Below are 25,822 nucleotides of genomic sequence, written 5' to 3'. Positions count from 1 at the left end.
AGCAAACATCCATGGGAGGGATTTCCAGCAGCAGTAATGTATCGAGAGCCATCCCACAGCCTGGGTTTTGTCGTGTGTTCCTCTGATGGCCCTGTGTGCCGTGTCCCCCTCATGGACCCATGTCTTGTGTGTTTCCTGAACAGGCCCTCAGCCTGTAGTGGTTCTGCCAGCACCGAGGAGATGCTATCCCCATCTGTGAAGGCCTCCATCTTCACCCCGCCTGTCCTGCTCAAGTTCCAGCCTGTGCCCAGACCCAAAGATGAATCAGAGAATGACCCTGGCAGCGCAGAGTCCACGCCCCACCAGAGGGACCCATAACCTCTTCTGTACAGACCACGGCAGGAGAATGAATAAAGTTCCCCTGGTGGTTCCTTCCTCGTGCCACGCTACCCAGGGGCCGTGCAGTCCCACGGGCTCTCTGCAACCCCAAGAGGTGGTCAGGGTAGCGCAAGCCTGAGGCTCTTTGGCCTGAGACTGCACACAGTAGGTGGTCAGGTCAGTGAAGTCCCCTCACTTGCACCTAACCTGGGAACTCAGTCCTGTGCACTTTGAAAGAGTGTTGAGTGTGGGGAGTGTGTTGCCCCTCCCTGCAGTAACTCTGTGGCCCCGTTGTGCCTCACTTGACCCCACTGAGTTGCAAGACTACCAGTTTTTGCTACACCTGGCTCCTAAACACAAGGCTTATCTGGGTGCAAGTTTAGAAACAGTGGTCTGTTCCCTCCTGGGAGGAAAATGAGCTGGCTGTCAGTTTCCAATTTGGCACCTCCCTAAAGAGTTTCAAAGACACGTGACTCTGATTACCTCCCACGCTGACTTTAGAATCAAACCTGCATGTGAGACATGAGTCCTCACAAAGTGCCCAATGATGCTGGCCATTAGCAGATGTCGGTTGAGCCCTGTGGATGCCCTGCACCTTGCTTGCTACTGGAGATAATAGACCAAGCAGTTGGGGTCCTGGCCCTTAAGGAGCTTATGTCCCATCCATGTGTGTGTGGTAAGCCAGTACATAGATAAATTAGTACAGGATTACAAATTGTGATAAGCCCTTGTGGGAGCTGAGATCGAGGTGTATGGGGTGACTGGGTGGACAGTGGTACCTTGAGGAGAGTGGACACTAGGGGTAGATGGGGGTGGAGAATTATGCTTTTACCAGACATGTTAAATTTGAGTTCAGTCGGTGCCCAGGTAGAGGTCAGAAGGCAGAAGTGCTGGCTATTTCGTGTTCGGAGACAAGGGATACAGGTGTTTAAAGCCATGAGCCTGGGCAAGGTCACCCAGTGCTTGAGTGTAGAGGGAGGTCCAGGGCTCGGCCGGGGCATACAAACGTGGTGGTCCAGCCGAAGGAAGGGTCAGTCAGAAGAGACCGAAGGGATCATCAGGGCTTTAGACCTTCAGGCTTCATGGCCACCGGCCCCTGGGCCGCCCAGGAGAGAGGCCTGCAGGCGGTGGGGACCAAATGGGCGGTAAGTGGGCAGGCAGGGAATGTGTACGTCGCTTTGGAGGTTTCGGCCTGGCGGGGAGCGGTGATGGGGCCGAGGCTGGGGGTTCTTGGGGCTCCAGGCCTAAGACCTGAGAATCCAGGGCGGGTTTGGGCGGGGATGGCGTTGAGCCGGGGCCGGTTGGGTGAGGCGGTCCAGCTAGAGGCCCCCGGGAAGACGGGGTTTCGAGGCGGAAGCAGCTCAGCCCCGACGTGGCCGAGCCAACCGCGAGCTCAGCCCAGGGACCCAGGGAGCCGCCTGCGCCGGCCGGCCATGCGCCTGGGCACCAGGAACCACAATTCCCGGCGTGCCCACCGCCCACTTCCGGGGCGGGTCCGAGATACCCGGAAGTAGTTACGGAGCTCGGCCGAGAGGGCGCGGTGTGGGTTGTGTGCCGTTGTTTTCCCTCGCTCGCTGGTCCTGCCGCCGCCGCCGCCGCCGCCATGGGGAAGCGACAGCACCAGAAGGACAAGATGTAAGTTGAGCCGCCGCCGGGAGCGGGCCTGTCCGCACTCTGCGCCGTGCCGAGTCCCTCTCGACGTCACTTCCCCGGGAGCCTCCGCCGTCCCCCGGCGGGGCGGCTCCCTCAGGCGCGGGTCTTTCGGGGTCCTGTCCCCTCGGCCCCTCCGCTCGCCAGCTCTGACCCCGCCGGCTTTCCCCGGGCGCGGTTCTCGCTCCCCAGCCTGCTCACGGGCTACAGCACCTTCCAATTAAAACAAACCCACCTGGCACCACCAGCTGCCACCGAGTTTCTTTGATTTTTTTTATGACAAGAAGAGGAACATCTGTGTCGATCGGCTGTTTTCTGCTTTCCCTTTGAAACCACTCCAGTCGGGCTCTGCCCGCTGCACTGCTCTTGTCGTGATCCTGTAACTTCCGTGCGACTCCATCCGGGGGTCAGTCAGTTCTCAGTCCTCGTTTTGTTGGGCTTCTCAGCAGCGTAGGACGCGGCTGACCGCCTCTCTCCCTCGGAAGCCCTTGTACGGTGCCTGGGACACCACACTCTTTGTTTTCAGGCTACCTCAGGGGTCTTTCTTTGTTGGTCTCTTCTGCTGGATCCTCCTCCCCCCGTTCCGGACCTCCTACGTCTCCCCCAGGCTTCCTCTCCATTTACATCCTGCCCGGTGGGATCTCTCCAGTCTTGCTTAGGACACCTCCACTTGGAGATCCGATGGGCTTCTCGAATTCAGTGTGCCCCACGGGGAAGCAACTCTTGATTTTCAGCACTTGAGCCTGTTCCTCCCCCATTTTCCCATCTCAGTGGTCACACCGCTCTCTTCTCGCTGGGGGTCAGAAGCCTGGGAGTTTCCCTTAGCTCCCTCTGCCTCCTGTCCATCAGTACATCCTGCTGGCTCTTCCAGGAATTGACCGCTTCGCACTCGTCCACCAGTCCTCCCACAGGTGAAGTTGATGCCAGCTCCTTCTTGAAGCTTTGTAGTCGCCCTCAGATTGGTTTTCTGCTGCCTATTGCTTAACTCTCTGCACACAGTAGCCAGAGTCATGCTTTGAGGACTTATGCTGGATCAGGGTCCTTTCATCCCGCCTGAAGCAAATCCAGAGTCCTCCCACGGCCCCTGAGGCCCTTTGTGATACGACCACCACCTGCGTTTCCATGATCAGTGGCCCCGTGCCCCCATGTGCACTCTTTTTCACTCTTTTTGCCCTTCTTTGGGAACACACTAGCTTTTCTTGCCTCAGGTTTTTTTTTTTTTTTTTTTTTTGCGGTACGCGGGCCTCTCACTGCTGCGGCCCCTCCCGTTGCGGAGCACAGGCTCCGGACGCGCAGGCTCAGCGGCCGTAGCCCACTGGCCCAGCCGCTCCGCGGCATGTGGGATCCCCCCGGACCGGGGCACGAACCCGTGTCCCCTGCATCGGCAGGCGGACTCTCAACCACTGCGCCACCAGGGAAGCCCTTGCCTCAGGGCTTTTATACGTGATTAGTCGGCTTGGTCCCTCTGCCCCGGAAAGCTCTCTCCCCAGGTCTTCGTGTGGCCAGCTGCTTCTCATTGTTAACCCTGCCCTTTGGAGCAGGACCGTTTGGGTTTGCTTACTAGTTTGTGTATCCCCTTGTTCTCTTGTTTTTTCACTATGTGCCTGACACATAGTACGTGTTAAAAAAGCATTTTCCAAATGAGTGAAATGATTTCGGTTATCAACTTCTTACTTCCAGAGACTATTCTTTTTATAAAGAGGTGGTAGTAAGATTATCTCTCTCTCCAGGTACATTACCTGTGCTGAATACACTCACTTCTATGGTGGCAAGAAACCAGGTAAGGCATGAAATCCTTCTGTTCCTTTTGGTGTGTGTGTGTGGGTATAATTAAGGAATGATGTCTTCACAATGCAGTAAGTGTAAAAATGAACAGTTAATAAGAACATGGAAACTATAGTAGACAAATGGGTTGAGGACACAGTTCACAAAAGAGGAAATACACTAAACATAGGAGAAAATGTTTAATATTGGTGATTTTTTTAAACATAGGTTACAATAATATTTTCTCTGTCAAGTTAATAAAGAATACAAAGAACGGGGACTTCCTTGGTGGCGCAGTGGTTAAGAATCCGCCTGCCAATGCAAGGGACATGGGTTCGAGCCCTGGTCCAGGAAGATCCCACATGCCGTGGAGCAACTAAGCCTGTGTGCCACAACTACTGAGCCTGTGCTCTAGAGCCCACGAGCCGCAACTGCTGAGCCCCCACATGTCACAACTGTTGAAGCCCACATGCCTAGAGCCTGTGCTCTGCAACAAAGACAAGCCACCGCTATGAGAAGCCTGCTTACTGCAACAAAGAGTAGCCCCTGCTCACTGCAACTAGAGAAAGCCCGCATGCAGCAACAAAGACCCAATGCAGCCAAAAATAAATAAATTAAAAAAAAAATGCAAAGAGCAATAATACCTAAAGCTATCAAGGCTGCAGTCAAAAGAGCACTGTCATGGTCACTGGTGGAAGCAAAACTGGCCCAGCCTCTTGGAAAGCAAAGCCAAGAGGGAGCCCCACAGCAGGGGTGTTAGTTAGGGTTGTGGCAGAAACCCACCTGCGGTATGTACTTTTTCCTCTAAGCTCTTTCTTGATGTACCCCACGTTTTGGTTCTGTCTAGAGAAAGGTATTAGTACACAGCAATTTTTGCACTGGGTAATTTACATCAGCGTTTTCTTTTGTTTTTTTCTTTTTTTTTTTAATCTTAACAGATTTTTATTTTTTTATCGATGTATTGTTTACCTGTAACACTGAGTGACTTCCAGGTGCACAATGCAGTGGTCTGATATTTCTGTGCATTGCAAAACAAAACCCATAATAGGTCTAGTTACCGTCTGTCACTACACACAATTATTATTATTATTTATTTATTAAAATTTATTTATTTTATTTATTTTTGACTGTGTTGGGTCTTCGTTGCTGCACGTGGGCTTTTTCTAGTTGCGGCGAGCAGGGGCTATTCTTTGTTTCAGTGCGTGGGCTTCTCATTGCAGTGGCTTCTGTTGTTGAGGAGCATGGACTCTAGGCGCACGGGCTTCAGTAGTTGTGGCACACGGGCTCAGTAATTGTGGCTCGCGGGCTGTAGAGCGCAGGCTCAGTCGTTGTGATGCACGGGCTTCATTGCTCTGCGGCATGTGGGATCTTCCTGGACAAGGCCTCAAACCGTTTCCCCTGCATTGGTAGGTAGATTCTTAACCACTGAGCCACCAGGGAAGCCCCCCACACAATTTTTAAGATATCATTGACTACAGTCCCCATGCCGTGCGTTTCATCCCCGTGACTTACATGCACTTTTTCTTAAAACGTAGTTGACTTGTTGATAGAGCACATACGTGAAATTTTTTACAGAGTAAGTTTTCTGTCCTTTATTTTCATTTTACACAGATATCGCACAAACAGATTTTCGTCGTCTACCTTTTGACCACTGCAGGTAAGAGTTTGGAGAGTTTAACCTTTCCCTCGTGATTGTTCTCGGGTACTCAACTGTTTGACAGTGAATCTGATCCCTGGAGATGCAGGTGTAGCTTCTGTCTGCGTTCTCCCACCCAGATCTTCTGTGGACTGGAAGAAGGGACCCAGCAATGGAAAGAAATGATGATGGTTTTCTGCTTGTTCTGTGTCTCCATTTATGTGCATTGTCTTTTAACCTTGTTCTTACCTACAGAGGCAGGTAGGCTCTGTCATCAAGCCTGCCTTATAGTTGAGAGAATCAGTGCTTTGAAGAGTGAGCTCCCTCTCCCAGGTATCCCATTTAGGAAGTGGTCTGACTCTGAGCCCAGGGCTTTCATGCTTTCCTTTTGGTCCAGAGTCTGAGTAGTAACAGCAGCCCAGAGAGTCCTGATACTGTGGCCCCTCCCCCTTCCCTGAGAATGCAGGTCACTGTGGGGGCGGGGAGGGACCCAGCTGCACAGCCACTTGGATGTCTCTTCCCACCCTTGTTAGACTAATGAACCCCAACACATTGGGGCTTGGGGGAGTGGGCAGGTCTGGTGGTCCCCATGGGCTTGAGTTTCCCCAGGTTTGAGCAGTGGTCAGCTCTGTCCTGGACACACGTGTCTACACAGCATTCTCCCCATCTTGCCCTCCTCTCCCTCCGACCAAAGTTCTGATACCATAGGTCAGGGTGAGCCTTGAGAGCTGACCAAGCTCTCCTGGTGATCCCACAACTATGGTGAGGCAGGTCAGCCGATACCACAGGGCAGTGAGGGGGCAGGGGAGGCTGGGGGTGCAGCCGCCGCTGAATCTGCCCAGGGCTTCCAGGAGGCTCCCCACATGGTGAGTGAGGGCTTCACCTGTTTCGCTTGGCTCAGGAAGTATGAACAAGTGAGGCCCAGACATCATCAGCTGCATTTCTCACCACCGCCACCAGTTTTGTCATCAGCCTCCTGGAAATGTAGTCTTGTAAATTGGTTCGATGGAAATCTTTGGTTCCCAGTTCTTCCAAGAGGTCTCTGCTCTGTGTCTCGCCCATTTTGTAACTACCTTGGGTTCTGGGTAATACGTGCTTTGAGAATGTGCCCTTCAGGCCCTGTTAGGAGAAGATGCATGTTCACTGTCTTGCTGTTTGGAGCTTGCCTTGTTGTTGGGTCCTGCTCTGGTCAGTCCCCAGCAGTACTACTGGGTTAGAGTAGAAGGTTGGGCCAGAGGGGGCGGTGGTGAGGACTCTCCACAAGGGCTCCCTGGGGCAGCATTCGGGGAGGTGACCCCAATGCTGCCAGGCTGTCCAGGTCCTGGTGCCTGACCTGTGCTGACCGAACTCATAGGTGACTGATATACAAACAAGCCAGGTCAGCCAGGGCTCTTGATGACTAGTGATGGAGACCCCATGCCAGAAGAAAAGGTTATTGGCTCAAGGAAGTCCACTGGATACCATCCTCCTCCACCTGTGGGCTCTGCTTTTCCTAAGCAGACCCTCCACGAGGCAGGAAGTGGCCTTCGACACCCATATCCCTGCACTGGAACTTACCCAGGGCTCCCGGGCGTCAGGTCTTGTCTGAGTCACTTACCCACTCCTTGGAAACATGGCGGGAACGGAGCCTGCTGTGCAGCCAGGAGCAGGCAGGGCTCCTCCAGACCATGGTAACCCCGCGCCCCCAGAGTCTCCTGCTATGGGAGGGGGCAGTGCTCAGCAGTGACCCTGTCCTTCCTCAGTCTCTCTCTACAGCCTTTTGTCTACCCGGTCTGCACCCCCGAAGGCGTCGTCTTTGACTTGCTGTGAGTTTTCCCTTGACTTCTGACTAACAGATGTGGTGAGATTGTTGACACCCACTCAGGAAGGGGCTGTGGGGCCAGCTGGAGTGTTTGGGCTCCAGGCAGTGCTGAGCCTGGACACACCGAGGTCCCAGCAGCCTTGGGAGCCCTGGATGGGCCTCAGGCATGGGGTGGCAGTGCTGCTGTGACCTCTGCCTGGAGGGGCGTTGGCCTCTCCCCGTGTGGGGGTCCCTAGTGCTCTAATTCGCACCCTGTACCTGTTAGAGTGTTAATGAGCGGAGTAGCTTTCACTTCATGAAGGCAGAGCCATAGTTGAGGCGCATAATTTCCTAGTCCTTCCCTTTGAAGCTTTATGCTCAGTTTTATGTCCCAATGTAAGCCAGCTTCTGTAATTGTCTCATAGTTCAGATTCAGTTTAGAAGATTTGCAAAATACTGCAAAGGAAAAGGGAAAATTGGCCATAATTGCATTGTCCAGGGAAAGCACTGTCAATATCTGTAGTGCTCTTCTTCTGGGAGTGTATTTGTGGTAACCTGTTTGAGATCATACTGTAGAAGATAGTTCAGGATCCATTTTTCACTCAGAAGAGAGCTTTTTTCCCCTATGTCATTCAGAATTCTCTGGAAGTGTGATTTTTGATTCTGGCCCAGTATCTCATTGTATGTACGTCTTTTTCTGTTAATGTCATTTATCCATGTTTATGCATAACTAGAGTAAAAACCCTGAACATACTTTGAAGCCCATGTAGCCAGAAATATTCCCCCGTTTCCTCTGATGAGGCAAAAAGTGAAGTGGAGTGTAGCCCCTTCCCAGCTCCCCCTGGAGGCAGACGCCCTGCACTGTGGCCCTGTCGCCAGGCTGCACCCGCCCTCCTGCTGACGCGCACTGTCCTCTTCCCTTCAGGAACATTGTCCCTTGGCTTAAGAAGTATGGGACCAACCCCAGCAACGGAGAGGTAGGTGGCTGTGCAGGAGCTTTGGTGATGCCGGTGAACACCAGGTGTCAGGTACAGGAACGTGGTGGAGGACCCACACCGGTCCTTTCTGGAGTGTTCCCCACTTGTGTGCACATGTGCAGGCATCTGTCTTACCTCGGTCATGGACGCAGTTGATTGGTGACCCCACTGCCCCTTGCTTCCACCCCCGAGGTGTCAGTGCGTCCGTGCGCCCTCCTGTGGTGGCACAGTTCGGGGGGGCATTTGGAGTTCTGCTGTTGCAGATGGTGGTCACACATGCGGTGTACCCCTGGGACTGCTGGACGCTGGGGGCTGCGTTTTCGGCTTGGTAGCTCCTGGCAAGTTGCCCCCTGGAGGAGTCGCACTGTTCCAAACTCTCATCAGCGGCGTGTCAGGGGAGATGCGTGTTCTAGACCCTCGGCAGCTCTAGGAGTCACCTGTCTCTTTGGGTGATGTAACTTGTGGGCACCAGCGTTCTGTGACGTGTACTCTGTGGAGAGTTAGGTTAAGCAGCTGTTGATGTGTCACACGTACAGGTGCAGGAGAGAATCTGGAGTCGAGTTCCAGCATACTTCCCTGCTGGACACCCCCCGCCCCTCCGCATGCCTTGTAAAGCCCCAGGGCGCCCACTTTCCGTTCCTCCTGCTGCTCTCTGTTCACTTCTCAGCTTGCCTTCCCTCTGCCACATTTATTCGGTTGCACCCATTCACTCACAGAAAGGGGTTAGCCTTAGAAAGGGGTGCAGCATGGGGCCTGGCGCTGTGAGCAGAGTGGGACGGGATGCTCACCAGAGGAGGATGGGGGACCTGGGGATGTCTGTGGAGCAGTGCTATGGAAGCTGTGACCTGGGGACGAGGGGAGATGGTGGCAGATAGTCTGAGTTACATCGGGGGGGGTCTTGCCATCCCTGGAGGGAGCCTGGCTTCGTTCTGGATGGGCTGGAGGCCAGATGGGTTAAGCCGTAGCGAGCTGTGATCTGGCCTGTTTGGAAGCCTGGCTCTGGCTGCTGTGTCGGGACCAGACCTCCGGGAAGTGAGGGTGGAAGCAGGGAGGCAGCAGGGGCCGTGTACTTTCTGGGCAAGAGGTGCTGGGTGAGCCTGGGCTAGGGTGCAGGCTGAGGAGGTGCAGTGCAGGGGCTAGAGGTGGGCGAGCAGGGAGGGCAGGGCCTTCTGCAGACCCTGGAAGCCAGGTTGGCTCCCCCAGGGTGTCAGCCTGATAGAAGTCCAGCCTGCGTTGGGGGAGTGGCGGGCAGTGTGGTGACTGGCACTGCGGAGCTGGGAGCTGGGCTGGGTGGTAGTCAGAGCCCTGTCTGCCGGGATGAGGCCTGGTCAGCTCTGTGACAGACCCTGGGGGCCCTGTGGAGAGTGGAGGCTGTCATTGTCATCGTCTTTGGGGAGGCCCAAGAGGACCCGGGTGCGGTGAGGCTAGGGGGAGGGAGGGAGGTGGAAGAGGGGTGTGAGCAGGGTCCTGGTCACCAGCCTCAGACGTGTGAAGTGTCGTGGGTTCAGTCTTTGCTCAGCTGTGCGCTTGTTACCTGTGTTCTGGAGGTGGATGTGTACTCTGGGGCCCTGGGCGGTAGCCTTGTTTTCGGGATGCACCGCCTCCCCTGGGATCAGGCTGCGGCTGTGTCGAGGCTGGGGCTCGCTCCTCTGTCGGTGGGGGCTGCGCTTTGCCATCGCCCCCCAGCCCCCCGTGTTTCCTGATCCACCTCTGGCCCCCCTGTCCTCGGTCTCCTCGGTTACTGTGGCCAGCCGCTCCCCGGGTGCTCCCCAGCCCCACAGCATGCCAATCGCCTGCCCCCAGCCATCACCTCTGCTGCGGGTGTCCTGTCAGGGAGTCTGTGGTGCGTCCTCAAGTGGGGCCCGTGCCCCTCCTGGCCTGTGCCCAGAGTCGCCGCGGCCCTGAGGACCGTCCCTGTGGTGTCAGCTGCTGTGAGCTCCTGTCGCCTCCTGGGACCCCGGGAGGAGGGTGCTGTGTGTGGGTCTCCCTGGGTTGGCTGTGCCTGGGGCGGGCACCCACCATCTGTCCATAGGTGTGTGTGTGGGGGTGGTTGGCTAACGAAGGCAAGGCCGAGGTGACTCAGGGAGTGGGCACTGGGCTGGGTGCAGGGACTGTGCCAGGGGAGGGAGGACGTGGGGCAGAACTGGGTTCGGCCCTGGCGGAAGGATGCCCGGCGTCTCTTCCGCGTGGCCCTTGGAGCTGGCCCTTGGTTGCTGCAGGGCCTGTGCCTCCCCATCCAGGGTCTCCCTGCTGCCCCCTCGCTTCCTCTGACAGAGGCCTCCCCACTGGGCAGCTTTCCTCCAGCTGCTGGACTTTGCTTTATTGTCCAGGTTCCTGGAGAAGAGGTGAGCCGCAGACGAAGTCCAGAAGTTTTGAGAAAGGATCCCGTCCCATCCCCTCTTGGCATTTGCGTGTATTGACTCCTCTTCCCCCACGTTGTAGTGCCTGGTGTTTCTTGGGTCGTCACACAGCAGAACAGCAGGGCAAATGCCTGGGTCCCCACTGCCCAGCTGAGGAGATATTGATTTGGCCAAAAAGTTTGTTCAGATGCCTCTGCCCTTTTTCATGTGAGTTACTTGTTATTATTAATTACGCTTTTTTCAGAAACTGGACGGGAGGTCCCTGATCAAGCTGAACTTTGCAAAGAACAGTGAAGGTGAGTAATTCTTTACAGTCAGTTTTAGGATTGGCCCGCAGGACCCGAGGCCCCCGCCTCTCACCAAGTTTTTGTTCCTTTCTGATCAGGCTGGAGGCTTGCTTTTGATTTCTCAAAGGCTAATAATTTTTTCTTAAACGTCCAGATAGTTGTTTTTTTTTTTGCGGTATGCGGGCCTCTCACTGTTGTGGCCTCTCCCGTTGTGGAGCACAGGCTCCCGACGCGTAGGCTCCCAGTGCGTAGGCTCCCGACGCGTAGGCTCTGGACGCGTAGGCTCAGCGGCCATGGCTCACGGGCCCAGCTGCTCCGCGGCACGTGGGATCTTCCCGGACCGGGGCACGAACCCGTGTCCCCTGCATCGGCAGGCGGACTCTCAACCACTGCGCCACCAGGGAAGCCCAGGTCCAGATAGTTTAAAGCTGGGGTGGGGGTGAAACCTCCGGCTTGGGGCACTTCTTCCCACAAGGGCACTTGGGCCGTGTGGGCCTCCGGTGGCCTTTATGGGTCCAGCTGGGCCCCACGGGAGACAGGCCCTGCCTGGCTGTGGCTCTGGTCCAGTCATCGCTGGAGACAAGCTGCTCAGGCTGCGGCCCAGGGCAGGCAGCCGGGCAGTGGGTGTGGGGGGTCTGACGGATTTGCCAGGTGGCTCTTGGGCTGGTTTCCACTTGGCACTGGTCATAAAGCCCCAGTCCAGGCCTGGGGTCCTGCTCTGCACTCCTCCACACCCTCCATTGTTCTCATTGGCCAGACGCCTGCGCCAAGGCGACCTCCGTGGACACCCACCTTGTTCTCGGTTCTCTGTGGGCCTGGCGCCGTGCCCTGGGCGCGTGCGGGTGCTGTGGTTGAGGTCGGTGTCGGGGCTCACTGGGCGGGTGTGTTCCGGGAGATGCTGGAGCAGCTGAGGCTGGCCTGGCTCCCAGCAGGTGCCAGATGGCAGTGAACGAGCAAGCGGGCCTTGGTGACCAGGAGCACAGCACCCCATGGATGGTCCCTGGGTGCCATGTGGCTCCCTGCTCTGAGAGCGGGTGATTCGGGGAGGCCCTCGGTGTGTCTCCTTCACAAGTGTTTACTGAGCGCCTGCTGTGTGTGAAGACCAAGACAGGCCGGGTCTCTCCCGGAACAAAAGGGAGGGAGGAAATTGGAAATGAGATCACTGTAGTGCGTCAGGTGCTGCATGTAACAGGTCAGAGGTAAAGCAGGGTGAGAGAGGGTCACAGGACGACTCGCTGACAGGGTTTGAGTATAAATCTGGGGGGAGGGGGAGGAAGGGCAGGGGAGGGGAGCCCTGTGGGGATGTGGAGAGACCATTCCAGGCAACGGGCTCAGCCTGTGCAAAGGCCCCGAGGCACAGCCAGGAGTCCAGTGTTGCTGCATCAGGGTGAGTGGAGCGGGAAGCAGGGTCTGTGGTCCAGAGTCAGGTGGGATGGGGTGCAGAGCAGTCATGTGGGGCTCGGGTGGCCACGGGAGAACTCAGAGATTACAGCAAGAAAGATCTGACCTAACTTTGCCTTTTTTAAAATTTTTACTAAAAAAAAAAATTTACTAACTTTGATCTAGAGATTGCCTTTTTTTGGCTTTGTTTTGTCTTTTAATTAAAATTTTTTTTTTAAATTAATTTATTTTTGGCTGCGTTGGGTCTTCGTTGCTGCGCGTGGGCTTTCTCTAGTTGCGGCGAGCAGGGGCCGCTCTTCGTTGCAGTGTTCAGGCTTTTCTTGTTGCAGAACATGGGCTCTAGGCGCGTGGGCTTCAGTAGTTGTGGCATGCAGGATTAGTAGTTGTGGCTTGCGGGCTCTAGAGCGCAGGCTCAGCAGTTGTGGCACACGGGCTTAGTTGCTCCGTGGCATGTGGGATCTTCCTAGACCAGGGATTGAACCCATGTCCCCTGCATTGGCAGGTAGATTCTTAACCACTGTGCCACCAGGGAAGTCCTCTTTTTTTTTTAAAGACAGCATCATTTATTTTCTTTCTATTTTTTTTTGTTAATTAATTTATTCTTGGCTGCATTGGGTCTTCATTGCTGCATGTGGGCTTTCTCTAGTTGCAGCAAGCAGGGGCTACTCTTCATTGCGGTGGGCGTGCTTCTCATTGCGGTGGCTTCTCCTGTTGCAGAGCATGGGCTCTAGGTGTGTGGGCTTCAGTAGTTGTGGCATGTGGGCTCAGTAGTTGAGGCTCACAGGCTCTAGAGCAAAGGCTCACTAGTTGTGGCACACGGGCTTAGTTGCTTCATGGCATGTGGGATCTTCCTGGACCATAGCTCGAACCTGTGTCCCCTGCATTGGCAGGCGGATTCTTAACCACTGTGCCACCAGGGAAGTCCCAAGTTGACATTTTCAGGGATGTGAAAGTAGAGAGAATTCAGGACTTCCCTGGCAGTCCAGTGGTTGGGACTCTGCACTTCCACTGTGGGGGGCCCAGGTTTGATCTCTGGTCTGGGAACTAGGATCCCGTGGTGTGGCCAAAAAAAAAGAAAGTAGAATTACTGTGTGACTCCCCCATATCCATCCCCAGCTTCAGCTCCCATCCATTGTCAACGTGTCTGATTTTACTTATGCTCACATTCTGCACCTACTCAGGTGATTTTAAGCAGATCCTTGACATCATACTATCTTGTGCTTAAGTACTTCAGTGTGCATCTCTAAAAGCTAAAGATTTAAGAAATAATAACCACAATACCGTTGTCACATCTAAAAAGTTAGTAGGAATGCCGTAGTATCATTGACTGTCCAGCCAGTGGTCAAGTTTCCAGAATGCTCTCATAATTATTTTTTGTAGTTTTGAAATCAGGATTTTTAGAGTCCATACAACTCAAGGTCTTTCATCTCTAAGTGTTCCCCTTTCTGCAGTGTTCTTGCTGGGACTTGAACAGGCTCCCTGGCTGTGGGCGGGTGTTGGTGGGATGGGGCAGGGCACGGAGGGCAGCCGGGGCTGGTTGCAGTAACCCAGGCGAGGGACGCAGGAGGTACGGGGACGAGGCAGGGTCTGAAGGATGGGCTACTGGTGGGTGGGCAAGGGTGACGGATGCCCGAGGTGGAGAGGGAGGCCAGGTGGGCTGGGGGCTGACAAGGCCGACTTTGCTGAGGAAGACCCTGCAGGGGTTGGGTCTTGCGGGATGAATGGGAATTCATGCTCTTGGAGGAGGAGCTTGAGCTGTGGGCTGTCCCTCGGGTCGCCCTAGTTGTGCTGACGCAGGATTCCGCCTCTCCCGCTCTCTGACCTTGGCTCTCTGACCTTGGCTCTCTGACCTTGGCTCTCTGACCTTGAGTGTGTGCCTCCTCTCCAGGGAAGTACCACTGCCCTGTGCTGTTCACCGTCTTCACCAACAACAGCCACATCGTGGCCATCAGGACCACTGGCAACGTCTACGCCCACGAGGTGGGTCCTTGGGGAGCCCCAGGCCGGCTCATGGGGTGAGAGCCACCGGCGCATCCAGGAGATGGCAGGGCCTGCTCGTGTCCTCCAGACTGGACCGGGGCAGTTCTGCCCACTGAGCAGGTCCTTGTTCCCTGGTGCCCCCCACAGGCATCGGCAAAGACCTTGGAGGGACCTCAGTTCCTAGTGCCGCCCCAGGGGATCACATGTTGTGGGGGGGGGGGTCCCGATTTCCACACCCGTCCTGCTCTGGGCCTGCTTTGGGCTGGGTGCAGATGGCAGGGCTGTGGCCCCATGATGCGGGAAACCCTCCCTAAGCCTTTTTCATGCCCATCCATGGAGGTTGGCCCCGCGGGGCTCTGGGGTCATGGATTCGGGTGGCTCATTGGGAGACAGATGTGTGACAACAGCAACCTGTCTGGGGCGCAGGAAGCCCCGCCCCTTGGTGGCACATACTTGTCCCCCCCACTTGGTCCTTTCCCTACCTCTGGGTGGGCTCTGGGCTGCCAGGTCGGGGGGCAGGCAACATGACAGCGGACTTTCTCCTGGCTTTAGGCGGTGGAGCAGCTAAACATCAAGGCCAAGAACTTCCGAGACTTGCTGACCGACGAGCCCTTCTCCCGGCAGGACATCATCACCCTACAGGTGGGTGTCCCCTTCCCTGCCTGCCCAGGGACCACCCGCCCAGGACCTTGGCTCCTCCTGCCTCAGTGGTCTCGCAGCCCCCTGCCTGTGTAGCTCCCAGCTGTCCCGGCCGTTGGCAGAGCCCCTCCCACCCTCCCTGCCCTCAGTCACCCTGGGCCTCCACACAGGCAGCCTGCTCAGTCCGGGGCTCACTGCTCCCCTCTGAGGCCGCCCCTGCCATGTCAGGGCCCTCGTCTCTGCCCCCAGAGCCACCTCCATGTCCCAGCAGCCCCGTTGCAGGCCTGAGGGCTGGGGCTGGTGTGCTCAGGACCCAGGGGCGAGTGTAGGGTGTGCCTGTAGGTGTCAGAGCCCCGAGTGAGTTCATGAGAACCCGGCCCTAGAAAATCAGGGTGTCTAGATCCTCCTGTGTGGCTCATCCCGTTCTAATCAGAGGCCGGTGCATGGCTCTCCCCAGTGATGGGCTCGCTGTCCCCAGAGCAGACCGTGGGGTCAGTCTGGCAGCCGGGCTGAAGGGGGGCGGCCTGCAGGAGGCCTGGAGGTGGGCACCCCACGTCCCACGCTAACAGCCAAGGGTGCTCGGCTGTGTGCGGGGAGAAGGGGACGCAGCTGGCTGAGCCGCCATCTGTGCCACTGTCCCTGCCCCACCCCTGCTCGTCACCCTGCACAGGGCACAGTCCCTGCTGACCTGCAATGCCCATGCAGCCCCCAGCCTCTCCCCTCCAGCCTGGTCCCTCTGCCGGTCCACCCGTCCTTTGCTGCCCAGCAGCCACACGGCCCAGGATGGGTCTGGCTGTGGTGCCAGGCTCACTGCCACATGTGTTCTTTTTGCCATAGGACCCCACCAGTTTGGACAAATTCAATGTCTCCAACTTCTTTCATGTTAAGAATAACATGAAAATAATAGACCCAGGTATGTATGGCCAGGGCTGGCCCGGGTGCCAGGGACTTAGGTAGAAGAGCCTGTGCTCCTGGGTGAAGCCCCTACCTCCCTGGGGCTTGAGTGTCTGGGAGTCTCACCCAGGTTTTCACAGATCTTGCATTTCCTGAGCCCACGCTCCATTGTTCTGTGCTGGGGTTGGCAGACCACCCTGGCCCATGCCTGCCATCGGGGGCCAGACATGTTGGTGCCAGCCGGGCCATCACCATGGTGCCCGGCCTGGCCATCTCCCTGCCACCCCCGCACCATCAGGACTTGGCTCTAGGTCTCTCAGAGCTGCTTTCTTTCCCATGTGTTCGGGGGCCTGGATGGGCCTTCTCCTCAGAGATTGTGTCCCACTACAGGGATGGGCCATTCGTGCCCGCCGCTGGGTGGGTATGGAGGTCCCATGAAGGGTGGTGACTTCTCGTGGCCAGGGGTCCTGTGATGCGAGGTTGTGACCCCTGGGGCTGGGGCCGGTCTGGGGACAGGGCAGTGGCCTCGCTCTTTCTTCCCCCACTGGGTCCTCCCTGGGTTGTTGTGACCAGGAGGCTGTGACTGTGACAGAAGCTCTGGTCACTTCAGACTCATTTCCCGGCCGGGGCTCAGTGGCTCTGGCCTCCTGTCCCCGTCACAACATCTGGGGATGCTGCTGGGTCTCGGCTGCTCAGGGCGACTGTGCTGTTTTGTAGATGAAGAAAAGGCCAAGCAGGACCCATCTTACTATTTGAAAAACACGAACACGGAGACCCGAGAGACGCTGCAGGAGCTCTACAAGGAGTTCAAAGGGGACGAGATGCTGGCGGCCACCATGAAGGTCCCCGAGAAGACAAAGGTGGACAGGTTGAACGCTGTGAGTAGGCAGCAGGCCTTGCCGCTGCCCTCTTTGCCCCTTGGGGCACTCCTGGGGATGGGGTTGCACTGAGGCTGGCCCAGCAAACCTGGGGCCACGGACAGGTGTGGCCGGCCCGGAGCAGATGTGCTAGGTGGACAGCTGCCCGGTAGCTTCAGTGGTTCCTCGCCCCACAGCTGCCTGGGGTATGGGCAGAGTCACTGCCCTGCGAAGCTGGTTACTCGGTGCCCAGAGCAACCTCAGGGGTGCCAAGCTGCTGGGGGGAGGGAGCCAGTGGTACTGGGGGTACCTGGCACCCGTCCTTACCTTCTCGTCCGACACAGCCCACGGTTGGTCCTGGGACCCCCAGTTGGCAGTGAGGGCACCAGGATTTGCACCCTGGCTTGTCAAGCCCCCCTTCCTCTATTCAGGCAGGACCTGGTGAGCTGGGGCTGGGGGACCCTGGGAGGGGGGACCTCTGAGGTGCCCCCCTAAAGAACTGTCCAGAAAACTAAGCGTGCTAAAAGAAGAAGGTTTGTTGTTTATGATCTAATCCCAGCTCTAACACGATGGTTCTTAGAATTTTGGTGTATTTCTTTCTCATGGGAAGAAACTTTTTTGTCCTTCTGTTTAGAAGGAAAAAAATCGTTTATTGAGGCTTATTTTTTCCTGTAGGGACTTAACACATTTAAAAAGAAGCTCCAGTTCTTGGTGCTCTGAACCCCAGAGATGCCCAGGCTCTGCCTGGTGTGTTTTTCTGGGTTTCACTTAACGTGAGAGCTTTGGCAGCCAGGCCTTCAGCCCAGTTGAGACCCATGGGCTGCTGGCTCACTGTGCCCCTGCTCCCTGGGCCCTTGGGGAGAGGCCAGTGTGGGCTGGGCTGTCCTGTCCCCCTTGGTAGACCCCTGCAGGTGCCTGTGGGTGGTGGTCAGGGACACCTTCCTGGAGGAGAGGCACCAAGCAGGGCCTGAGCAGCGGGGTGGCCTCGGGCTGAGGAGCCACCGTGGTTTCTTGGCAGGCCCACTATTCCACCGGGAAGGTCAGCGCCTCCTTCACCTCCACTGCCATGGTTCCCGAGACCACGCATGAAGCAGGTAGTGGCCTTTGTCTCCACCACCAGCGTTAACAGCGGCCAAGGGTGGGGTGCCCTCGTCCATGCCCTTCTCAGCGCTGCTCTGTCGCGCCTGGGCTTTGTGGGCTCGTGGGCAACTCAGGAGTGGCCAGGCACGGCCCCTTTTGAAAGTGGGCTTGTGCTTGGGATAGGGGCGGCTGTCCAGGGGGCTACCTGGTGATGGGAGGCCCTCCCCATGCTGGGGCCACCCCACCTCAGGCTCCAGCCCAAGTCCCACCTTGGCGTTGCCCCCAAGCCCCCTTCCTCTCCTGTTCTTGGCTGGTCGGGCCCCCCTCCCCCCAGCCCTCCCCTCCCTACATCGAGGAGCCGTCAGGCCCCGCTGCCCCACCCTCCCCGATGCCCCTGGGGGCTCCGGGCCGCAGGCAGGCAGGCAGGCAGGCAGCTCAGGCCTTTCCTTGCAGCTGCCATTGATGAGGACGTGCTGCGCTACCAGTTCGTGAAGAAGAAGGGCTACGTGCGGCTGCACACCAACTTGGGTGACCTCAACCTGGAGCTGCACTGCGACCTGGTGGGTGAGGTGGCCGCCTGCGAGTGCCTGGCTGCTGGGCCTTGCAAGTCCTTCCTCACTGTCGGGGCCGCCTTCCACTGCCCAAGGGCCCTGGGGGTCCTCGGTACCCTTCCCTGGCCGCCATGTGCCTCAGCGGAGCACCTTGCCTTTTTTGTAGACGCCAAAAACCTGTGAGAACTTCATCAAGCTTTGTAAGAAGCAGTACTACGATGGCACCCTCTTCCACAGGTCCATCCGAAACTTCGTGGTGAGTGCTGTGCGCCAGCCTCCCAGTGCCCACGTGCGGAGTCCTGCAGTGACCCACGTGTGCCCGGGGGCCAGCTGGCCACACCAGGCCTCCCGGGGGTGAACCAGGAGGGCCCCATTCTCACCAGGAGCAGCTGGGGGACGGGGGGCAGGGGGGCTGAGGCTCATGGGCACGGCTTCTCACTGGCTGGTTCTTCCTGCAGATACAGGGGGGTGACCCCACGGGCACAGGCACAGGTAGGTGCTCGTGCTGGGCCCCTGGGAACTCTGGCTGTGCCACAGTCTCTGAGGGCAGGGGCGTGGGGACTCTGATAGCCCCACGTGCTGTTTCCTCATTCCAAGGTGGTTGTGAGGCCTCAGCCACAGATGAAGGGTTGGGGGCACGTTACCTCCCACTGGGCCTCCAGGGGCACCCCCTCTGTCCACAGACCAAGGGGGCCTACAGTGGGTAGAGGTTGGGCCCCACCCTGGACGCTGCCCCTCCAAAGCCCCCCTTAGCCTGCCAGCTGCTTGGGCCAGCTTATCCCTCACCCTGTGTGGTGTGAGCAGGAACCACCCGTCTCCTTGGCACTTTACTCCCTGTTCTGTGGGCCGGGCCCTAACCAGGGGCTCTGAGGGCCCTGGGGCTGCAGGGGTGTCCTGCGGGGCGGGGGGTTGGTGATGAGGACCCCAGGGATTGCGCACGGGTTTTTGAGCTGGGCCGCATCCCAAGAGCTGCGCTCAGCTGGGACCTGGTCATTCTTGCTGCCACGTGCCCCCTCCTCCTCCAGGGGGGGAGTCGTACTGGGGAAAGCCCTTCCGAGACGAGTTCCGGCCCAACCTCTCGCACACGGGCCGCGGTGTCCTCAGCATGGCCAACTCGGGGCCCAACACCAACAAGTCTCAGTTGTGAGTCAATGGGCGGTCATGGGAGGGGCCCGGGGAGGGGGTGGCTCCTGCACGTTCTCCGTCAGCCTCGCCCTACATATTGTGCCCTCGACCCCGAATCCAATCCAGAAAGTGTGGGGACACGCGCAGACGTGCCTGAGCGCTGGGCCTGTGCACCTGCACGTAAAACGGGTCAGCCGGCAACCCCACGCCTCGTGGTGGTGCCTGCGACAGGCCAGGGCGGCACCAGATGTGGGTGTGGATGTGGATGCCTGGCCGGGGGGCGGAGACCCAATGAGGGGTCGGGAATTCTGCTGTGAGTGTTTTGGCGTTAGATGCCCGGGTCACCCACCTTGGTCCTAGTAGGTCTAAGTTTTGGTGCTGAGAGGGTGAGAACAGGCTAGATGTACAGGCTTGGGCGGCCTGTGTCCAAGTGTCTGGGGGGTGGGGGCCTGTGTCCAAGTGTCAGTGGAAGGTGGGGGGCGGCGCAGGGGAGCTGCAGGGCCTCAGAGGAGAGTGTTTTCCCAGGAGCCACACGCTGCCTGCGGAGGTTGGTTTGGGCCACATGGCCACTGATGGCGCGTCGAGGACGGTTTGGGTGGCAGCTCGCATGCACCTTTGCTGGCTTCACCTGCAGAGCCGCCTGGCTTGGTGGAATGGGGCCCCAGGTGGAGTGTTTCTCTCCCGCTCAGCCTTCTCTAGGAGCTTTATGAGTTCATCTACGTTTCTTGATTCATGATTCTTAAAAATCCTTAAGTTTTTACCTGTGTTCCAGATATTTTCCCAGACTTTAAAAATTTCGGGGAAAGGTGGCACATGTTTTTACATCTCTCCTGTGGCATTTCCACTTGTGCTTCAGGAGTCCCCAGTGCCATCGTGCGTGTGTCTCGGGGAAGTTGTGGAAGGCTTTGGTTTTGGGATCTCACTTGTCCGTGGTGATTGTGTGTGACGTGGGCACAGCGTTTGTTTCCTCCCAGTTGTGCTGGTGTCACTCAGAGCAGTCCCCTCCCCAGGTGGATGGCAGCCTTGCTGACAACTGAACAGTCAGGATGCCCGTCACAGTCTGTCAGGTAGCTAGTTGGCCCCTCGGCCATTGCGGGCACTGGTGGAGTGGGGAGGGGCCCCCGAAGGGCGGAACACGCCCTCCTGCCTGATGGGTGGTCCCGTCTTAGGTGACTTGTTCCCAGTGATTTCCCTGCTCATCCTCCAGCGGAGCCCCTGAGAGAGCTTCCCACAGAGAAGGCACTTCCCGCCAGCCATGAGGGCCTCGGGTCGTCCTCCTCGTGCCCCGGCACTCGGCACCTTCCTGTGGGAATTGGCTCTCACTCTGTTTGTTGTTCCTTCCGCCAACATTACACTTAACCTGCTCACACCAGCTCCGCACTGCGCTCTGCAGTGAGTTCCAGGAGGTCCACCCTCACTATTTGTTTGCACGTTGCTTTGGCTTTGATTGCTTATTCTCTAATCTGGATTTTATTTTAATTGGAGCGATGTGACGTGTGTTTTATTTATTTAATTAAAAAAATTTTTTTGTGACGTGTGCTTTGGAACAACGGACGTGCGTGGGGTAGTTTCCATCTAAGGATGTGCCTTGACTTCTCCTTGGATGTCTTCTATCTTCTAATGCGATTTTACAGTTTCTTCACATGGGTCCTTTGCCTTCCTGGATAAAGCAATTCCTTAAGGATTTTGTAGTTTGTGATATTTTTGTAAACAGATTTTTTTTTTCCCTAATTCTGGGTGGTTATTTTTCATGTAGAGAAAAACTATTATTTAGGCACTTTATCAAATTCTCTTATATTTCCAGTAGTTTACTGAAACTGTCTTAGGCTTCGTAGACATTCACGTTATCAGCTTGAGGGGATGTCCTCTCCTTCCTGGTGCAAACATGGTCCCCTCACCATCAGGCTGTGTGTGGGAGGACACGGGCTCTGTTGCGTCACCCGATCAGGTTTGCTGTTGGGCCTACTTTTTCAAGCGAGGTTGCTGAGTTTGCAGATGCTTTCCTGTAGCGTCTGTCACTGTAACATATGCTGTTTTTCTCCCGGAGGCTGTGGGCCAGCCTTTCTGCTGTGTCCGTGTGTCTGTCCTGGCCAAGATTGTAGACTGCTGCTCCCTCCACATGGGGGCCGGCCTGGGTCATCTGTGCAGGTTTGATGGGGATCCGAGTACCGTGGGAGCTGCCCATGGGGCGAGGTGGCTGGCACCTTCTGGGGGGACAGCTGACCAGCTTTGGAGGTGAGGCAGCTGTTGTGACCTCGCTGGGCAGGGACGGCCGCAGAGCATCCTGCTGACCCTTAGGTGGGCTTTGCTGCTCCGGCCAAGCACTGATTCACATTTTGCTGGAATGGGACTCACCCATCTCTGGATTCTCAGCCTGTGTCCATGCATCCCCCTCTCTCCCCATCCCTGACCACATCTGTGTCCGTTCTTCCTCAGGGCTTACAAGGGTTGTCTGCTCTCACTTTCTCTGTAGTTATTTTCAGTTTCTACTTCGAATTGCTTCTTCCTGGTTTCTGTTCTCTCCTTTCTTATCGGCCTGTGCGTCCCCCGCCCACTGCTTGCTGGTGGCTGGTGGTTCCGTCTCTCTCATCCTGGCAGGGCTATGTGGCAGGTTTCTTAGCCCCATGGGGCTGGGTGGGTGCTCTGCGTGCTGTTAGCAGGGCCGGTGGTGTCACCTTTTATTATTATTTCCAACTCTGCTTAAATAGCCAGTAAAACCGCTGCTGGATTGGTGGCGGTTTTCTCTTTTTATTTCTAATATTATCGGGTGTTTTGTCTTTTCAAAGAGCTAATTTTAGACTTTATTTCCTTTCTGTTATGTCTTGGTCTCCCTTTTGTTGTTTTTCTGTTTTCCTCCTGTTACTTTAGGTTTATTCCATTCTCTCTTGAGTTTCTTTAACTGTGTTAGAAGTGAGAATAGGAGACCTGCCTGGCGGCCGGAGGTCGGGGATGCACAATTCCACGATTTTTGACGTCTGGCAGCCCGATGGGCTTGGAAGGTGTGCGCTCCCTGGGCAGCTGCTGACGCGTGTTGATGGAGCTCGGTCCCGCACGGGCTGTGGGGATGTGGGGGCATTGCTGCACTTCTCTGGGGACTGCTCCATGTTGCGACCATTGCCACACTTCCTGCCTGTATCCCTTCTGTCTGCTTCCATCCTTCTGCTTTTAGCCTTGTAGATTCTTGAAGTCTTAAAGCAGTATCTTACACAGCACATACCTAGATCTTGGTTTATTTTAATTCAGCCTGACAGTCCTAAGTGTATTTAACTTTCTAGTCACTGTGCTGCTTCTGGTGATCTTAATTTGTTTTCTACTTAGTCTTTTCTTCTATTTCTTTTTGTTTCCTTCTTTTCGCTCTCTCCTGGTTTGGAACTTAGACGTTTTCCTTGTGGCCACGAAGTACATCCGTCTAATGTCTGAAGTTACTGGTTAGCACCCCCCCCCCAGTCAACCCGCCGGCTCTCACATCCATGTCCTCGGGGAGTTTAATTTGCCTTTTTTAAAAAATTAATTTATTTATTTTTGGCTGTGTTGGGTCTTCGTTGCTGCATGCGGGCTTTCTCTCTAGTTGCAGCGAGCAGGGGCTACTCTGTTGTGGTGCGGTGGCTTCTCTTGTTGCGGAGCACGGGCTCTAGGCGCGGGCTTCAGTAGTTGTGGCACGTGGACTTCAGTAGCTGTGGCTTCTGGGCTCTAGAGCGCAGGCTCAGTAGTTGTGGCGCATGGGCTTAGTTGCTCCATGGCATGTGGGATCCTCCTGGACCAGGGCTTGAACCCGTGTCCCCTGCATTGGTAGATGGATTCTCAACCACTGCATCACCAGGGAAGCCCCCTAATTTGCCCCTTTTTATACCAAATTAAACATGAAGATTTTTGAGGTTGGCCCTTGTGTCCCTTTCCCACGTGTGTCTGTGTCTGGACCCCTTCTTGCTTGTTGCCTCCTTTCTTCCGGGCTACAGTCTGTGGTCCTGTAGTCAGTCTCTTGATGGGACGGGCTGTGGGCACAGCGTCGGCCCAGTAGGAGGTTGGCGGCGGTCAGGCCTGGAGGCAGAGCCCCTGCCCCTTTCTGCACGGCCTGGTAGGGGGCCGAGGCAGGCAGGTGGGGAGGCGCAGGCTCTCCCTGACCATCCCTCTTTCCCCAGCTTCATCACCTTCCGCTCCTGCGCTTACCTGGACAGGAAGCACACCATCTTCGGGCGGTAAGGAGCTGCACATGAGGGAGGTCTGTGTGTGTCGGGGGTGGGCGGCTACCTTCCCCTGGGCTGGGCCTGCTCCCACTTGCCCCGTCTGTGTCTCTGCACAAGTGGGGGCTTGGGGCTTCTCTGGCGGGGGATGGGGGTGGGCAGGGAGTTGGGCCCTCTGGACCTGAGACCCGTCCCAGTGGCCTACCCAGCGCCCTGCCTGCACCCTCAGGCTCTCCCTTGAATGGTCCCGAATCTTAAAGCTGGGCCACATCCTGTCTCTCTCCCCATCTCCTGTCTGGAGCTCGGTACCCATCCTGTGAAGGCCCAGATGGTATTTCCAGCTCTGTGGCTTCATGGTCTCTGTCACACCCCGTCTCTGGTCATAGCACAAAATCAGCTACAGGCATTATGAGCGTGGACGGGTCCCGATCAATCTTGTTGACAGAGCTGGCAGGCAGCTGGACTTGGCCACCAGCCGGGCCCGGGGACCCCGCCCCTCATCTCTGGGTCCTACTGGCTCCTTCTGGAGCTACTCTGTGCCCCTGGCCTGCACAGGAACATGGCCTTTGGGGGTGCCCTGCCCTGGGCACATTCTCAGGTGCCCCATTGCTCTGCTGCAGGGTTGTTGGAGGCTTTGACACACTGACGGCCATGGAGAATGTGGAGAGTGACCCCAAAACTGACCGCCCTAAGGTTTGTGCCCGGGAGCATGGGGGCTGCTCCTCAGGCTTGGCACTGGGCAGGCCCTAGGCGGGCTGGGGGCATGCGCCGGCTCTGCTCACCCCCTCCCGCCCCCACCAGGAGGAGATTCGCATGGACTCCACCACAGTGTTTGTGGACCCCTACGAGGAAGCCGACGCCAAGGTGAGGGGGGCACTCGGGGCCCGTTCCGTCCCCAGGAGCCCCACCCGGCCCAAGGGCTCCAGGCCAGACACTCCCCTGCCTGCCACAGATCGCTGAGGAGCGGAAGAAGACGCGGCTGGAGGCAGCGGCCCTGGAGAGCACAGCCAAGACCAGCCAGCCCCAGCAGGGGAGCCAGGGTCCCCAGATGTACCGCCAGGGAGTGGGCAAGTACATCAGCCCGGTGGTCACGTGAGTCTCCACGGTGCTCTCCCTGCACTTACCGCCGGGGGGTGGGCAGCCGGGGGCACCAGCATGAGCTGGCTGCTGGGGGCGCCTTGGTGCAGGGTGAAGGAAGGGGGGTCGGGGCCTGGTACCCACATGGCAGCTCTCGTCTGCTGCTTCTCTCCCCAGGAAACGGGTAGCAGAGGAAGAGCCCTCCACCAGTGCAGCTGTCCCGGTGGCCAAGAAAAAGCCCAGCCGAGGTTTTGGGGACTTCAGCTCGTGGTAGCAGGCTGGCTGCTCTGGATTCTGGTAGGGACTTGGACTGTGTCCCGAGTTGTCTGCCCTTTGAGCTGCAACTCAATAAAGCTCTGGTCTATTGGCCTGGGTCCTCTTTCCTGGCCTTGGGAGTCCATGGGCCACCTCTTCTCTCCCTGGGTAGGACGGCCTGGCCCTGTCTCCACGTCTGCTCCTCTGCCTCAGTCAGGAGGGTGAAGCCAGCTGGCTCCCGCTGTTCCTGGCAAAGGGCGAGCAGAGGTCCTGGGAGCTGGTGTCTGTCGTCCCCCCAGCCCCTGCCAACTCCTCTCCAGCCTCAGGGCCTGGCCTTGTGCTCACACACGACCTGGGGACCTGCTCGGTGGTGTCTCTTTCTACTGAAGATCTTCAAAGCCTGCCCTTTCCGCGCCCTCCATCCCACAGTCCTCCTGTGACGCTGCTCCCTTGGCTTCCAGAAGCTCCCATGGAAGCTGAGGGACAGCTGCCTCCTCCCAGGACCCGTCTACTCCCTCTGCAAGGCCAACAGGGTCATCACTGCCCTCCCCTACTCAGCACTTGTGTCCTCGGGTCAGCAAGGCCACCACCCCCTTGGGCTCTGGTCCCGTTTCTCTCCTTTCCTGCCTCACCCGAAACCTCACGTCAGTGAGTGCCAACAGCTCTTACTTCTAGAAGGTACTGTGGCTCTTTCCGCGTCTCTGCTTCTGAGCCCTGGGCCTGTCTCACCTGCCTCCTCTGAGCCTCATGTGCAGGTCCCCACGGATGGCGGTGCCTTCCCTGTACACGGACCCACCGTGCAGCCCGTCCTCCGAGGCCCCTGCCCATGACCATCAGCTGGGACCTGGGCTCGACGGTGACCTTTCCATTCCCCCGATGCCTTGGGCCAGGCTGCTGTCCCTCACGTCTTCCCAACCCTCTCCATTGAGGGGCTTACACGCCCGTACTGTCTCCGGGAGCTGGGGTCACGGGGAGGAGGTGGCCGGGCCTGGTGACGGCCAGCCTAAGTG

The 25,822-nt window shown here is 57.1% G+C and overlaps 1 protein-coding gene across 5 annotated transcripts; it reads left to right on the top strand.

Annotated features, from left to right (window-relative positions):
• Positions 1 to 1,828: 1,828 nt before the first annotated feature.
• On the top strand, positions 1,829 to 25,118 carry PPIL2 (peptidylprolyl isomerase like 2). 5 transcript variants are annotated; one of them, XM_060028490.2, is made up of 22 exons: positions 1,829 to 1,953; positions 3,699 to 3,748; positions 5,344 to 5,389; positions 7,111 to 7,173; positions 8,074 to 8,125; positions 10,730 to 10,781; positions 14,062 to 14,153; positions 14,706 to 14,795; positions 15,630 to 15,705; positions 16,404 to 16,564; positions 17,562 to 17,637; positions 18,077 to 18,183; positions 18,341 to 18,430; positions 18,633 to 18,666; positions 19,200 to 19,317; positions 20,298 to 20,366; positions 23,439 to 23,495; positions 24,101 to 24,173; positions 24,282 to 24,344; positions 24,433 to 24,572; positions 24,735 to 24,854; positions 24,985 to 25,118. In XM_060028490.2, the coding sequence occupies exons 1-21, from the start codon at positions 1,922 to 1,924 to the stop codon at positions 24,829 to 24,831; spliced, it is 1,638 nt and encodes a 545-aa protein (XP_059884473.1). In that variant the 5' UTR covers positions 1,829 to 1,921; the 3' UTR covers positions 24,832 to 24,854; positions 24,985 to 25,118. The 5 variants fall into 5 exon arrangements, with proteins under 5 accessions (XP_059884473.1, XP_059884474.1, XP_059884476.1 ...); XM_060028491.1 differs by lacking the exon at positions 24,985 to 25,118 and having other exon boundaries at positions 20,310 to 20,366; positions 24,735 to 24,924; XM_060028493.1 differs by lacking the exon at positions 24,985 to 25,118 and having other exon boundaries at positions 24,433 to 24,547; positions 24,735 to 24,924.
• Positions 25,119 to 25,822: the final 704 nt, after the last annotated feature.

Source organism: Delphinus delphis, chromosome 13 (assembly GCF_949987515.2).
Source record: "Delphinus delphis chromosome 13, mDelDel1.2, whole genome shotgun sequence".
NCBI classification, from domain to species: Eukaryota; Metazoa; Chordata; class Mammalia; order Artiodactyla; family Delphinidae; genus Delphinus; species Delphinus delphis.
The sequence above is the reverse complement of the archived record's forward strand: the minus strand, read 5'-3'. Positions and strand labels throughout refer to the sequence as shown.

Coding starts and splice junctions, on each gene's coding strand:
- PPIL2 (XM_060028490.2), top strand. CDS start 1,922: ATGGGGAAGCGACAGCACCAGAAGGACAAGAT. Junction 17,638..18,076: donor CGAGACCACGCATGAAGCAG/GTAGTGGCCTTT, acceptor CTTTCCTTGCAG/CTGCCATTGATGAGGACGTG. Junction 19,318..20,297: donor AACACCAACAAGTCTCAGTT/GTGAGTCAATGG, acceptor CACTCAGAGCAG/TCCCCTCCCCAGGTGGATGG.